The 16,623-nt window shown below is 37.7% G+C and overlaps 1 protein-coding gene across 6 annotated transcripts in view; it reads right to left on the bottom strand.

The window, feature by feature from the left end:
* Positions 1-16,623, bottom strand: part of RAB27B (RAB27B, member RAS oncogene family) — a 145,990-nt gene that overhangs the window by 13,290 nt on the left and 116,077 nt on the right. For 4 of the 6 annotated variants that reach the window (XM_027069005.2, XM_027069008.2, XM_027069004.2 and 1 more), the window contains 2 exons: positions 3,534-3,705; positions 1,596-1,681 (listed from right to left, as the gene is read on the bottom strand). In XM_027069005.2, the coding sequence (XP_026924806.1) occupies positions 1,596-1,681; positions 3,534-3,686 (239 nt within the window). In that variant the 5' untranslated portion in view covers positions 3,687-3,705. Of the gene's footprint in view, positions 1-1,595; positions 1,682-3,533; positions 3,706-4,250; positions 6,054-7,219; positions 7,304-16,623 lie in introns of those variants that run through there. The other 2 variants (XM_027069006.2, XM_027069007.2) reach the window with 2 other exon arrangements.

The following is a 16,623-nucleotide window of genomic DNA, read 5'->3' as shown; positions in this document are numbered from 1 at the left end:
GAACTAAGGCTGTGTCCTGTATCCTTGAGGTTTACATAAGGGGTATGATATTTTCCCTTGTTCCCAGGATACCGCTTTTATCAATAAGCATTATCTTATATGTATTATACTGCCAGATGTTTTTAGGCACAGGGTTGAGGTGTGAGACACTGTTTATCTTGTTGTGTAGCTACACCTTATATATATACAGAATGCAACATTCAAGAGATGAAAAACCCCAGTGCTACTAAGACTATCCCTGGTATTCCTCCCTTCCCTCATAGAGCAGCTGTCTTAAGGGGGCAGAGGAGAGAAGCCTACCATCATGCGAGGCTGACATATCATGTGTGAGGACATATGGGAACCACATTTTCTCATATTACTTCTTCAAAAATGAATTAAATTGGTCTATAAAACATACATCTTTGTGACAACAAAACTGACATATGAACAGAGATTCTTGTGAGGAACGACTTCAGAAGAACTAGCAGTGTTGAAGAACGTGTGTAAATGGAATTCACAGTCAAAAGAGCTAACAGAGAGGGCCCAGCACCTCTCCTGGCTTACACCCACGGAAAGCGAGAACACTTTGGACGCATTTCAAAAACGAAAGTGTTTACAAGCATAAACATTCTAAGACATGTGATGCCGGATTTGGAGGTATGTGCCTTCTAAATATCTTCTCTGACAATCCACAGCCATTTTTTATTTAATCTGATATTGAAAAGCTTCATTAGCTTGTGGTCTTTACCACGTGGAAACCTTGGGTCCCAAAGAAATATATTTTCATCAAATAACGGAACAGTACCTTCAGCTCTAACTAAACAACACTCCTGTCTACTGAGCTTCTCTTGTCTTGGACATTGTACCAGAGAAGATGCTAGAAAACCAAGCATGGTCTCTGCCCTGGTAATGCTGACAATTTTGTTGGGGTAAGAAGGCCACAGGTGAATCAATAAAAGATTTACCTTACTACAAGGTGGTGTATAATTAATTAACTTAATGGACAAAAGGATCAGTGTCATAGGAGTTCATAACAAGAGGGGATTTGTTTCAAGTGAGTGTTTAGAAAGGCTCCCACAAAGGAGGTGGTACATGAGAAGACAGGCCTGGTGAAAAGAGAGGATCAGGGAAGGTGGGAAGGGAGGAAAATATTCTAGCTAGAGAGCAATGGTGTGACCCAAATTTTAGAAAACTAAGCCAGTCAAGTGGTACAGGACAGAGGAGCTGTGCAGAAGAATGGAAAGAAATGAGAAAGGTCTTACCCCCCTTTCCTTAATTCCCTCTTTAGGTTGCACTTATAATAATGTCAATTGCCCACCTTAATTTAATTAAATGCTAAAGAAGATTTTTTTTTCCTATTAGAAAGTACAAAGACAACACAGGGATCTTCAGAGATTTTTGAAGATCTGATTTTTGAAATCATACCAAATACACAATGCTAGCTATGGCCAAGTAACTATAAACAATTTATTCTCATTTCGTGATATAAATGTCTATTTTGAAACCAGGAGAAGAGTTGTAGATCATCTGACTTTCAAGATCACGTATGGCATTCACTTTAAAGTAAGTTTTCTAAGCTGTTTGTAGCTAGAAACAAAGTAATTTACTATTACCGTTCTTGTCCTGCAGTGTCCCACAGCTGAAGATGCACCTTAAATGCTTTCCCTGATGATCCATTGGGTCCCTGTGCATTATAAACCTAAAAGATACAATTTTCATCAGTTGATATTACTTTGGATTTTGTCAACATTCAAATTCTCTGGGTTCACGCAGTATGTTTTTTCTCAATTACTATAATCAAAGTTCAGAGTGCAGAATAAATATTTGCTCTGTTTTTTTCCAGAAGTATCACATAGACTCTCACTTTTAAATGTCAAGTACAAGTATGATTTTCAACACAATTTAGGCATACTGCAAACTTAAATTAGACACCTTCTGTCACTTCCTCATGGAGGCAGCAAACATTAGATTGAGGACCCAAGTTCTAGGTTCAAGTATCAACTCTTCATTTCACTTCTTTGAATTTTATTGTCTTAGGGCAAATTGAGACCCACAATCTCTTCCTACTTTACAGAGTTCCTGCAAACCTAAATAGCAGATGTAAATGCACTTCTAAAACAGTGAAATGCTTTACAAATACCTGAATATCTTTTACTGTGATGTGGACTTTCAAAATGACCTACCCACAAAATAGGCACAGAATTTCTTAGTAAGTTTACACAAGATATTTCAAGTCTTCCTTTAGTAGCCATTTTTCCAAAGTCCCTTTTTATTAATGTTTAAATTTTCAAAATTATGGCCTTTTGACTTCTTATTTCAGCAAAGCATAACAACTTTAACACCTAATCAGCTCTCCTAAGTATGTGTTAATAAAAATGTGTTTTTTTTTAATTTTTTTTTCAACGTTTTTTATTTATTTTTGGGACAGAGAGAGACAGAGCATGAACGGGGGAGGGGCAGAGAGAGAGGGAGACACAGAAACGGAAACAGGCTCCAGGCTCTGAGCCATCAGCCCAGAGCCCGACGCGGGGCTCGAACCCACGGACCGCGAGATCGTGACCTGGCTGAAGTCGGACGCTTAACTGACTGCACCACCCAGGCGCCCCAGTAAAAATGTTTAAAGGGAAAACTTTGTAAGGACTTCTACCTAGATCAGTGGAGGCATTTGGGAGCGGTGAAGCCACAGGAAGGGAGGGGTTAGAAGCAAGGTTAGAAGCCAAGACTACACTAAAATGTATTGACTTTCAGATCAGGCACAAGATTTATAAGGAACCATGAATTTAACTTCTCAACCACTATTTCCTTCCCCCCACCCCAGTTCTCAAAGAAAAGAGTAAACTTGTGACATCAATTGGAAGCCGCAGCCATGTTGGCAATCACAAATACCTTACTGGCAGTAAATCTGGCTAAGCTTATGTGTCTATGCTACATGTCTCACATGTCACAATATCTTTATTCCTGTCATTAGTGTCTAGCATAGGAGCAGAAAGCAGTTGTAATTCTCACTTAAACTCCCTTATCTTGTAAAATAGCATGGACTGGTCTCACATTCTGTTCATAATAAGCTAGTGATTGATAGCTGAGTCTACACATAAATACAAATGCAGCAAGAACTTACAAAGCTCATATTCCAGCTATTTGCCAATCATCGTTTTATTAACTTCTCTCTTAAGAGTGGATAAATGAACACCACTGGTTCTTATTGAGAAACTTAACTCAGATCAAGAGTGAATGCTTCGGCAACCTGGATAGTTCGGGTTTTGAAAGATTCCTAGAGAATTCATAGAATTCATATAGACCCATAAAATATTTATTTGTCCTATATACTTTTGGAGACAAGTGATAGTGTCACTCAACATTTTTCTTAGCAAAAATGTGATTTATGGTTGACAAAATTAAAAATATTCTAAATTGAATTAAAGTGACAGGTTATGAATTTCCTGCAAAAAAAGACAGACTCCTTGCAATGCAGTAACCATAGCTCCTTAATTCTATTTAATCTGAGAAGGATCAACAACAAGGTTAACATAACAGTATGGGTCAAGACTCACCACACGTTTTTCCCGGAAGTCTATCCCTACAGTGGTGATAAACTTGGGATTGAATTTATTGTCTGTGTATCGATAAAGAAATGTCGTCTTCCCCACCCCCGAATCTCCAAGGGCCAGGAGTTTGATCAGATAGTCATAGTCCCCATCGGTCATAGTGATGGACTCGGCAGGCCTGCATAGAAGAGGAAAAACAGTAGGTTACGGGAAAAATTGGTTCCCCTTTGCCTTCCTTCAAAACACAACATAAATTTACATTGCAAGCTTAAAATAGTTGATTACTTCCATTCTGCCAATTCTGAACGAGCTTGCACAGAGCAGCTTCAGGAGGAAAAGCACACCTACTACTATCTCACTCAGTGCAAAGCTTTTTACGTCATATCAGCTAATATGGAACAAAAGGCTATATGATTATATGACACCCACAGTAGCCACTGCCCCAGTGATAGTACAACTTAAAGAGCCACAGCCCTTGTTTTAAAGCCAGGGCCCTTTGGGACCAGGAGTATGGTGCTAGGAAGAGAAGAAGGTCACAGGAAACAGAAAAGCCTGCCCAAAATGGTGCAGGTAGGCTAGGAAGAGATTGAAATTATATATGGGTAGTGGAAGAGAAAAGCCTAGGGGAACATTTTGCATCTAATCATGCATAATGAGCTTTCTATTATGTGCATGCAAAATATTCCTTTTTAATTTAAAAAATTTAACAACTGAGATGACAACCTTTAAAAACATTGATTTGAAATCATTTCAAAAGCAGCATCTAACAATCTTCTGTTTTGAAATACCAAAGCCTCTGTTCTCCAATGGCAAATCTGTTGTATTTGGCAAATCTGCTGAATGTTTTCCAGACTTTGAAAAAGGAGAAAATCTAGGAAGAAGAATAGCTGTGGTAATTCTGCTAGTATCTCACCTACCTGAAGGAATGTCATTTGCCATTTTTTTCTATTGCCCTAACCTCCTTTGCCTCAGTCTTAATTTCTTCTGTTACAATGGCTATGGGTGACGCCATGAATAAATGCCAAGAACACCCGTGCTGGTAATACCTTTGAATTACAATACCACCTACCACATACTTACCGACATTTCCACTCCTGAGGTCAGCAAAACGATTTGGCATTTGGTAAAACTCTGATTCATGAGTTGCAGAAAGGGGTTTATTATAGCCCATGTAAAGGAAGGCCTATAAAGATATTCCTAGAAAAGTATCTCTCCTATTATATGAGACAGAAGAATATTTTCCCACCTTTACAGATCCAGAAAACATACTCTTCAGTTATGGGGTGATTAAAATTAACTTCCAACAACAGGTTACCCCATAGACATATCTGAAAATTGCTAGATAATTCTAATCATTTCCTACCTGTAAGAAAATAGTGCACATGTTCATCAATTCAAACAAAACTTTATTTTTTGATGGTGTCACTTTAGTTAGTCATCAAAACTAAAAGGTTTCATGTCTTTGGATAAATAATGATAAAGATGATAATTAGGTACTTAGCAAATCAGTATCCAGTTACATCATTTGGAAGATCGGCAAATTTTTTACATTAGAATTTTCTAAAATTTGAACCTTACTGCTGCAAAATCCTGCTAAATTTATTATTGATGGATGTTTCTTTAATTAACAAACTGTTTTTGAGTTAAAGTGTTTTGAGAGCTTCCAGTACCTACTTCGATGCTAAAGCTCTCCTCCTCTATAATATGCTTTCTTCACTGAATAGGACTCTCACGGTGAATGTTGGCTGATGGTAAATGTTCTCTCTTTTTTGTTGTTGCTTTTGTTTAGTATCTATACAAAGTATAATCATGGCTCTGGAAGAAATGCTTAGCTTCCATCAACAGCCAGCCTTCCTTAATAAAAGGATACGGGCATCTCAAGTATTGACATGAAATTCTTCATGGGAAAATGTTTTCAGTGACGGTCTATAAAGCAGGGGTTAGTTCTGAGTTTTGATGGTCCTGAATACCTTACCAGGACTTTACAGTTGAAGATGTTGCTGTTCCTAGTCTGAGCCAAATGGGTTGCTAGAGGAGATTGCTGCCAGAGTGGTATAATTTCCCCCTTTTTGGGAATATCAATGCCACCATCTCTCTGCCTTCTTCTCTCTTTCTCTCCCAAACTTGCTCATGTGAAACTCCTCTGAAGGATGAAAAAGTCTATCATTTCACCAGTATTACTGGGTGAAATGGTTAATTCTCTTGGGAAAGGTTAAATGTATTCTAACTGAGATATAAGTGACCAATGCTAAATTCTTCCCTGAGCACAAGTCTTGATCAGGGGGAACAAGTTAGAGCTACTGGCTGCCTAAATGCAAGATAAAGTTGGGGGATACTGCAGCTCCTGGAGAAATGAAAATAATAGAGTCAAGAAGATTTAGCAGCATACTGTAAAATTTTGCTTAAAGTTAGCTATGCTTTTTTGTAATATTTTCTGTGACACTGTTAGGACAAGCTTCATCTTGAGCAAATCTATCTAAATATATTCAATATACAGTATCAGGCCCAAAGATGAAAACTTCTTCAATGTAATTTATCATCTAGTTTCTGATAAGGCACATGTATACTTAAAGAAGAAACTACAACATAATTTTACAAGATGGGGAACATGCTTAATTGATAAATGAGTCAAATAGTTGTGCTTTTAGTTCACACAAAATGGTAATCTTCATGGATTGCAGTGGTCTGCAAAGATTTTGTAGAGGAAGATGAACTTGTATTTAATCTTATAACAACGGGAGGACCTAGATATAAGGAAGAAGATACCGGAGCACTGCATGGGAGATGCCTTTCCACCTGTAGAATGGGGCTATCATCAGTAGCCAGCTACATGACCTACCACATATTCCTGATATGCAGTCAATTTGTCTCTCTTGTTGGTACATAAACTCACTTGGGGCAATACTGGAGTTGCCTCTCAGCCAGGTTCTAGTCCAGAGTGAACTGGCTAACCATGGATCAATTTCACTGTGGCCTACACTGGCTGTTTTCTATAAGTGAAGGGTTGTGCATATTTTGTGGCATTTAACAAAAATTCCACCTAAAATGAGTGCAAAGCTTGGCACTATGGAAAACCTTTATTTAGTGTCTCCAGCAGACCAGTTAAAGAAACTGACAAAGTAAACTCGGCATGAGATACTTTGCCTCTTAAGTTTCTTTCGAAAATGAATTTTATTTCTCGTTTTTATATCACTACTCATATATAGTTTGGTTCCTCTTTTATTACCATGTGATTTTCTGAGTCTTAAAATCATATGACCTCAATATTCTATCCTTGGCATGGCAAATATGACACCACAAAGAAAAATTAAAGCCTTGGCAAGGTTTCTTTTTCCAAGAACTGAGCTAAAAAAAAAAATGATCTGGGAAGGATCAAAAAGCTGACAAGTTTAGCAGTATTTATTCCTGCACAATGATTGATGGTCTTGTCAGTTTTTGGTTCTAAGGATCTAAAAGGAAAGAAAAAGCCAGAAGATTGCTGTGCTTCAGGAAACATGTGGACTCTCTACCATTATCACTACATCCCAAGCTATACCACAAGAACCAGGAGGTCTTTTCAGATATAGGAACTGAGGCATCATCCTCAGAGCCCTTCGTGGGATGGTAAGGGGCTGGGAAGAGTAGGAAAAAGAATTCAAAACATTTGTGAGGCTCTGCTTAATGAAGAGTCTCAAAGGAAGAGGGAAACCTACCTAAGTAATCCTGTGGTCTAGTCCTCAGTTTACAGATGAGAAGTCACATGCACAGAAGTTAGATGATTTGTGGGATGACAGTTTCTAAAAAGGAAACCCAAGACTGTTTTTTGTTATAATTTGAAATGAAAAGTGAGTTATATAGGTAGAAAGTAGAAATATTTTCATCCTATGGGGGAAGGGAATTTTCTCTGGTTATTGACAGGAACATGATTTTCAGATTTAGACTATCTCAAATGAGGCTGCCCCTAGTTTCTTTCTCTCTTTCTTCCCCTCCATCCCCCAATATGCATCATTCTTGTTCAACATAAGTTCCATTTGCTCAGGAACTTAATATTCTTTGTCCACTGCTGGAGCCACAGGGTCCAGTACCATGGTCGGCATGTATTAGGAGCTCAATACATATGTGTTGAGTATCAGAGCCATGCAAATGCCATAATTAATGTAATTAATCTTTGAGCAGTTGGTGGACGTGGTGTCCCTCCAAGTTCAGGACATATTCTCCCTGCTTCCTCAACTGTGAGGTGAATATTTAGATTAAATAATAACTATGGTACCTTCCGGGTCTCACTTCCTGAGCTCATTTTTCTATTTTAACTTGCACAAGAATATAAAAACTTTATCAAAATAGAATATTTATATCTTCAAAGAAGCAGTTTCAAAGAACCCAGGAAAACAGAAAATACACAGGGACTGTAATTTTTGGAAGTGAGATTTGTATTGGCAGAGAACGTCTAAACTTGTCAGTTGGAGACGTCACAGCTCAGAACTAGGCTTCTCTGTGAATGCATCCATTCACCCATCTGACACACTCCCATTGGCACCTCTTATTTTGCATGATAGTCTATGTGGCTCTGAGGATATACTCTTTTTTCTCTAGAGGGGAGTTTACCAAATGCTACAGAGATGTATGGATGACTATCACACAGACAGACTTACCCATGCAAACTTTGATGTTCTCTGCATGTGTACTGTTCTCTGTACTTCTCCATGTAACAATCTTAAAAATGCCATGACAACCTATGACCCTGTGATTTGAACTTACTAATGAAAACCAACTTAATTGTCTTAAGACACTTTGGAAAGCTTAAAATAGTAGACAAAGTATCAGTGATGTCACTTTGTAGGTGCTTTAAATAAAATAATGCTGTCAAACATAAAATGGACAGATGTTTAATATTTCCTCATTCATCTTTATTTGACTGGCTTATATTGGGCTCCAGAAGGAACATCTTGAGATCTGGAATTCTCATAGCAAAAATTTCATTGTGTGAGTGATAGCCCATGGGTGGTTCTCATTGACTGACCTTGAAATTCTGCTTTCCATAACCACACTCCTGTCCTACAGGTTAAATTATAGACGATACTCAAGGACCTATGTATAGCATCTGTGCATCAGTAAAACAGAACACATTTTCTGGAGGAAAGAAAGGTAGGGGTAATTTAAAACAAACAAACAAACAGAAAGTTTTCTTTAGTGTATTCTTTAGCATTTTGTTCTTTTAGGAAGGTTTTAATTTTCATTTTGATTCTTCTTAATGACTATTTATAATTAATGGATGTGAGCCTATATGGAAAATTCAAACCCAATTATAAATATAAGTCAATATCAACTTGATCAAACTGCCTTTACTTAAGCTGACAATGTGTTTTTTGGAGCAATCACATCTATTTTAAAAGATAAAAGTATCCATTTTTATTATTAAGGGATTCAGTGAAATATAGATAAACCAAGAAGCTATTGAACTCTGAAGTTCAGCTTACTTACCCTGAAAATAAGGGATAAAAATTCTAACATAAGTCAGCTTTAACTTGATTTGTCTCTATTGATATATTATTCTCACATTCTTTATTATTCTCATATATTAAACCCACTTCTGAGGCAATAAATATTTTATTTGTCTAAATGGGTTTTTTTTCTCAAAAGTCACATTTTTTGCCTGTTAGCTTCATTTTGTGGGAACTTTTGAAACTGTGTGGGGTTTTTTTTCCTTTTATTTTCTTTACTTCTTATTACAAGAAATTTCAAACATATATACAATTTGAGGGAATAGTAGTATACCCCCATTTATTGATCAGCCAGCTTATAAATTACCAATATTCTTAGGTCTATACCCAAAAGAAATGCAAACAGATATCCACACAAAAACTTGTACACAAATGCTCATAATAGTCCCGAACTGGAAACAACCCAAATGTCCATTAATGGGTGACTACATAAACAAAATGTGGCATGGCCACACAGTGGAATATCACTCAGTCACAGAAAGGATGAAGTATGAACACATGCTATGACATGGATGAACCTTGACAATATGCTAGATAGAAGAAGCCAGATGTAAAAGGTCACATAATCCGCGATTCAATACATATGTAATGTCCAGAATAGGCAAACTCATGGAGACAGAATTTCAGTTAGTGTTTGCCAGGGGATAGAGAGGAAGGATGGAGAGTGACTGCTGATGGGAAAGGGATAATGAAAATGTTCTGGATTTAGATAATAGTGGTAGCATATCTTTGTGAATGTGCTAGAAACCACTGAATTGTATATGTTAAAAGGGTAGATTTTATGGTATATGAATTATACTCAGTGGAGTTGTTTTGAAAGCCCAACAAAGTAAGAATGTTGTATTTTAATTTACAAATCTTATTTTAAATTGGGGCGCCTGGGTGGCTCTATTGGTTGAGCATCTGACTCTTGATTTTGGCTCAAGTCGTGATCCCAGGATCTTGGGATCAAGTCCTGCACTGGGCTCTTCACTGAGCGTGGAGCCTGCTCGCTTTCTCTTTCTCTCTCTCTCTCTCTCTCTCTCTCTCTCTCTCTCTCTCTCTCTCTCCCCCTCTGCCCCTATACCCTACTTGCGTGCTCTCTCTCTAAAAAAAAAAAAAATTTAAAAAGATTAATTTAATTAATTTTAAAATCTATTTATTTATTTACATAACACTTATTTATTTTTAAAATAATTTATTTAGCCGAGCTCCACTAGCCGGGTATTAATTAATCCTTGTTTACAATAAAGTCACTTACTAGTAAGAATCATGTGTATTTGGATAATAACATCCTTCTGAATGGAAAGGGCCTGATATGCACTCTATGAGCCTAATTCTCACATTTACATTAATTTCTTATTTATAAAAATCTTCCTTATTTGACAGGGTCCTGCTAGCCAATCTACTGAGCAAATGTGCTCACAAATCAGGAATGAGTAATCGAGAATCCCTGGGACACAGCAGGGCAGACTGGCTGTCAGGAGCCTGTGAAACAGCACCGCAACAGAAGTTGGGTGTGCAGAAAACCCAGTGGGTCCCTATGATGGCTGAGCAACAATATTCCCTGGGGTGTTTACAAGTACAAACTCTTAAGGACTTTCCAGAAAGGCTCAATCGGAATCTCTGTAGGCAGGTCCTGGAACTCAGAATTTACATAATCCATTTCGGTATGACAGAAGAGCAGCCAGATTTGGAAACTGTTTTTCTCCCTCTTTTTTCACCTTGAGGTACACCTACAGGAAACTATTCCAGAAGTCTGAGACTCTTAACCTCCTTCAGCAACTCAGTCTAGAGTAGAAAAACCCATTGGTCAAGAAAAGAGTCCGTTTATCTAATTTGATCTTGTTACAGTTGAGAGCAATTTCCTCCTATTGATTGCCATCTGTAAGGCTTGGCACATAGCTAGCGGATTCCTTCTTCTGCTGATACACACTATTACATGCCCTTACCATGGTTTTCTAGCTACATGTAATTTTGTTCCCTCACACACTGTACAAACTGCTCCCCTGACAATTAGGAGGAGTCCTCAAAACATTATTTACTCACTCAAAACACATATACTACATGCACTGAAGACAACGCATAAATGTTTGAATTAAGTAAATTAAGCTTTACAAATGTTTTGGAAGATTTAGTATTTGACCTGAAAAGGTTTTATGTTTGTCTTCATAAGGGAGCCATAGGGCTTACTTTTTATTAGAGAGTCCTACTTTTAAAAAAATGCTTTTGTGGGTCCTTTCACCCAGGACTTTAGGGGGGAAAATGTAAATTTCTTAAAATTCAGCAAAGACATTTCATGGAAAGAATCTTTGACCTATATCTCTTCCAGGACTGAGAAAAACCTTCGAGGCAATACAGCACATTAGGAAGTGTACAAACAGAGGTTGACATCTTCCCTGAAGCCATTCAGTGAGACCCAAAAATGGGTTTTCCCAACTTAATGGTTCTCAAACTTGGCTGCCTTTAAAACTCCATGATGACCACACCCTATTTCACGTAAATCTGACTTCTGATGGTGAGACAAAAGCATTAGTATTTTTTTAATGCTCTCCAGATGATTCCAATGTACAGTCAAGTTTGAGAACCACCGCACCATCTGTTAGCACTGAGACTCCTCACTGCCAGTGAATGATTCCTAATTTGAACAGCGCGTGTAACCCCTAGTTTCACACTATAGCTAACAGGAGAGCAGAGTGGACCCCATTCATGAAGACATATCATCTCCTGAGACAGTGGCTGGTTGGGAAGATGGTTCCTTTCCCACCATAGGTGCCTGCCTCAGTGGACCCACCAGCTGCAGCCGCGGGACAGTTGCTTTCCCTTATTACAAAAAGGGCACACCATCCTCTATGACAGCAGTCAATCTATCTTTTTTCTTTGCAAAGTTATGTGACATATGGAAAACGTTGAGTGTATATATGTAAATTAAAGCTTCAACCCTTAATGTCTCCACATGGAAAAAAGATATGGGTTTAAGCTAAAGAGATGAGCATTTAATAAGATGTTTTCCTAAGTTTTCAGACACTGGCCTAATAATCTTGCAAAATTGTGATCATTTTCCAGCTGGCTGCTGATTTGATGAAGTCTTGCCAAACTTGTACTGCTTTGCTTCATTATCTGAGAAAGGGCATACTAATCAAAGTATCTACCCACAAATTCTGCATCTCTGAAATGTGAGGAAGCCAAGTTAGATAGCATCTATGGGCTCACATATCTATAAAAAAAGAATGAGTTTCATATTAACACAATTTTCTCACTTAAACCTAATGCTAGGTAACTCAGAACCATGTAGTTCCAAAAGTAAAAAAAAAGATTAAAAAATCCAAGGCTTCTTTAGGAAAAGAATGTTGGCTGGTTGTTGTTTTAAATTATATTTAACAGGAAGCATTTTTATGAGCTTAATAAATGCTGAAAAAGATTATATCTACAAAGAATGGAATTAGTCCAAAGAAAGTGCTTATTTATGTCAAATGTTCTTTCTGTATTACGTACCTGGTTATGTTAATTGAAATTTCTAGATTAGAATTTTATTTCTGCAATGTGTATAAAACTTCCATGTGTATAAAGCTTCAATGTGTATAAAGTAGAAAATACAGAATGCTATTACATGTGGTTCTTAACCCTTATGTGGTTGGAAAGAAAACAAATAACTGTTAAGTCTTTATATCTGGTAAGTTATTTGAAATGAGCTCTACAATAGAAAATCTATGGCTCTAAATTTAAAAGGTATTCAGGGGAGAGTGAAAAGCTCAGATAGCCCCCAAAATAAATAATCCAGTTAAAAATGGGCGAAGGCATGAATAGACATTTTTCCAAAGACATACAGATGTCCAGCAGACACATGAAAAGATGCTCATCATCAGTCATCATCAGGGAAATACAAATCAAAACTACAATGAGGTGTCACCTGACACCTGTAAGAATGGCTAAAATTAACACAGGAAACAACAGGTATTGGCAAGGATACAGAGAAAGAGGAACCCTCTTACACTGTTGTTGGGAATGAAAACTGGTGCAGCCATTCTGGGAAAGAATATGCAGTTTCCTCAAAAAGTTAAAAATAGAACCACCCTATGACCCAGAAATTGCATAACTAGGTATTTACCCAGTGCATACAAACATACCAATTCGAAGGGATACATGCACCTCGATTTCTATAGCAGCACTATCTCTGAGAGCCCAGTTATGGAAAGAGCCCAAATGTCCATCGACTGAAGAATGGATAAAGAAGATGTGGTGTGTGTGTGTGTGTGTGTGTGTGTGTGTGTGTGAATGTGTGTGTGTGTGTATATATGTGTATATATATATATACACATATATATATATACATATATACACCAAGCCATCAGAAAGAATGAAATCTTAACCATTTGCAAAGACACGGACGGAGCTTGAGAGTATTATGCTAAGCAAAAGAAGTCAGAGAAAGACAAATACCATACGATTTCACTCATATCTGGAATTTAAGAAACAAAGCAAATAAACAGAGGGGGTGAAAAAGAGGCAAATCAAGAAACAGACTCTTAAGTATAGAGAACAAATGAGGGTTACTAGAGGGGAGGTAGGTGGGGGGATGGGTGAAATAAGTGATGGAGATTAAGGAGGGCATTTGTTGTGATGAGCACTGGGTGCTGTAAGTGATGCACCACTAAATTCCACACCCAAAGCTAATATTATACTCTATGTTAACTGACTGGAATTTAAATAAAAATTTGGAGGAAAAAAAAAGAAAAATTCATAAAGAGATGCAGGAGTGGGGACAGAAATAACCAGGAGGGCTTCGTGGAGGAGAGAAGATGTGGGCTGGACTCTGATGTGGGAAGGGAAGAGACAAAGACTGGGATGAGCAGGGTGCTCACGTCCTGGAGGCAGCAAGTTTACCCCATGCCACTGAATACAGCAAACGTGGCTTAGGTGGAAGCAGAAGAAGCATTCTGGGGGCCTTGGCTGATCAAGTTGGATTCGCAGATCAAGTGTTGACCGTGATGGGATGTAGGACACAGCTGTTGGAGGCCACAGCCCTGTGTTTAAAAGTTCAGTTTCAGCCATTTAGCCACCATGTGGCCGTGAGCAAATTACTTAACCCTGGATTGTTAGGGTCTGTACCTGCAGTTGGTTAAGTATGTAAAAATACCTGGCTTAACACAGTCAGTCATCACAAATTCCCCTTCTACTCTTGCCAAGAACTAGAGAACTACAAAAAGAAAAAAAGCACTCTGAACAATGACACAGTATAACACAACCACAACGTAATTCATCAATTCATGTAGGTTACTTTGTAACTTAAAATGAAGTCCCCAAATTTCTCAGAACAAAGGTGGTGTAGAAATCTCAGGAAAAAGGCACAGCTACATTTTAAAGAGCTGGTTTTACTTCTACTTGACAAAGCACGAGATTATTTCAGCTACTTTATCCCCTGCTGGAGCTCTGATTAAAAATACAATATGTCAACAATGACTAATTATGGCTTTAATAAGCCTATTGTTTACTTCTTGGCAGTAGCCTAATCAATTGACCACTGTTTTAAACCCACCTAGCATTTTCTGATATAAAACATTTATAATTTTGTCTTTGACAACTTTCACCCCCAGCTGCTCCCAGTGAGAAAAGTCATCATTAGCACAAAGATGTTTACAGCTATGCCCTCCCCCCCCCCCACCCCCAGTCCCTGCTATCTGCTATTTAGGTGAATATTCAGGCCTCCTCAGAGCAGAGTAACAGGCAACTTAGTGCCTTGCTCAGAGCCCAGCAGGACAGAGTAGTTCTCCATTCGATAATCCTCTTTAACTTTAGGGTTGGTGAACATTTTTTGGATAATAACAATTTGGGGCTGAAAAAAGTCATGAAATATTCAACAGTGTGAGTGGTTTACCAAAATTATACTTATAAAAAGATTGCTACTCAGAATTCTGCATTCTGCGTTTGCCCATTTTTTTAACCGAGAAAGGGACTTTCATGTGGGAATATCCTCTCTTGCCTGTTCATATCCATAGTGACTGTTCTCACTGAGAAAGAATCATGACCTCAGCAAAGAAATGCCATAAGTTGGAGTTTTTTTTTTTTATAAACTAAGAATTGTTATAAGACAGTTCTTATGAAATTAGCTTTGCCTAAGTTTCCCAGATTTGTTCTAAGATGAGAGGAAACCATGCAGCAAGCTGCAGGAACACAGATTGGGTTATGTGATCTCTGCAAAATCACCACCCTGGGTGCCCCCCCCCACCCGCCCCCGCCCAAGGAAAAACATGATCACGTTTTCCATTACAGATTGACATTTTACTTTCTGGTATTTTTTAACGAAAGGACAAATATCATAATTCACTACATTAAGTCAAAATACGGAAAGGAAAATGTTAACATTTTAGTGGGAAAAATAATCACAGTAAGCTATCTGTCACCAAGAATACATTTGCTATATCTGACACTTTCCAGTTTATGGAAGGTCTGTGTGTGTCTCAAAGAAATTTGGGGAAATCAATCTACTTCCATAACATCAAAGAATGCTCTTCCTCTAACATTTCTACCAAATTTTAAAAAGGAAAATCCAAATATCTTTCTTTACTGTCTTGTTTCCTGAGGTTCCAGTAACAAGCAAAGGGTTTCTTTTAGCCAGCTATGTTATTACGGCCAGAGTGAAAGTTTTCCTGCTGAACTCTGAGCCTATATGGGTAGGTATTATTATTATTACAATAAGAGGAAAAATTATGAAAGCTAAGTGCTTTGCATATTAAATTTCAGAAAGCTTCCAGTTACACTTAATAACAAAATAGAGAAGTTTCAGATTTGTTCTATCTCTATATTTCTGTTGACTTCATTAAGGTGAATATACCACTATATATGACTATTAGGGGGTTTATATTTCAGCATAAAGCTGGCTCTGCTCTTCTCTGATAATGTGACTCAGCAGCTAATCGTCTCACTCATATTTACACAATGACAAACACAGACTAGCATTAAGTCCATTGTCTTTCCCCCAATTAAGCCAAGGGTGGGACTAGAATATTATTCACCTTAAAATCCTTCAACATCATGTGAAAGAGTAGACTTTTCCTAGGGTCTAAAACAGAAACTAGTTTCATAAATCCAACTATAGGTAAGGTTTACTTATTGAAGAATCACAAAGATTAGCAAAGATATACTATATCTCATAGCAGATAGGTTTATATTGTCTTAAGCAAAACAAATGAGTAGGATAAAATACGAGGAATGAGTATAAGAATGCAGGCTGGAACATTTTTCTCCAGCATAACAACACTGACTGGGTTGCATCCGTTATTAATTATAAAGGATCAGCAGGGTCATAATGAGCACAAATGTATGCATGCACACATGCACACGCTTATGCACGCATGCACGCGCACACACACACAGAAGCACACAAGCTCATCAAGCGTGAAAAGATCATGAGGCCTGTGCATACCACTCCCTAAAAGTCAGTCTTATATTTAACCTGATCTCGTCAGAAGATACGTCTGCTTTGAATGTTTATGGAGTAAGCCAGAAATATGTACAATTTACAATACAGATTACATAAATCACATATTTGCATTTTTCAATACCCATAATTCAAAGCAGGAGAGTGAAGTCATCTTTTTTGTTGAGAGTTTGGTGCAATTTATCCAACATGAAAATCT

Source organism: Acinonyx jubatus, chromosome D3, assembly GCF_027475565.1.
Source record: "Acinonyx jubatus isolate Ajub_Pintada_27869175 chromosome D3, VMU_Ajub_asm_v1.0, whole genome shotgun sequence".
Taxonomy (NCBI): Eukaryota; Metazoa; Chordata; class Mammalia; order Carnivora; family Felidae; genus Acinonyx; species Acinonyx jubatus.
This window is presented reverse-complemented; position numbering and strand designations above follow the sequence as displayed.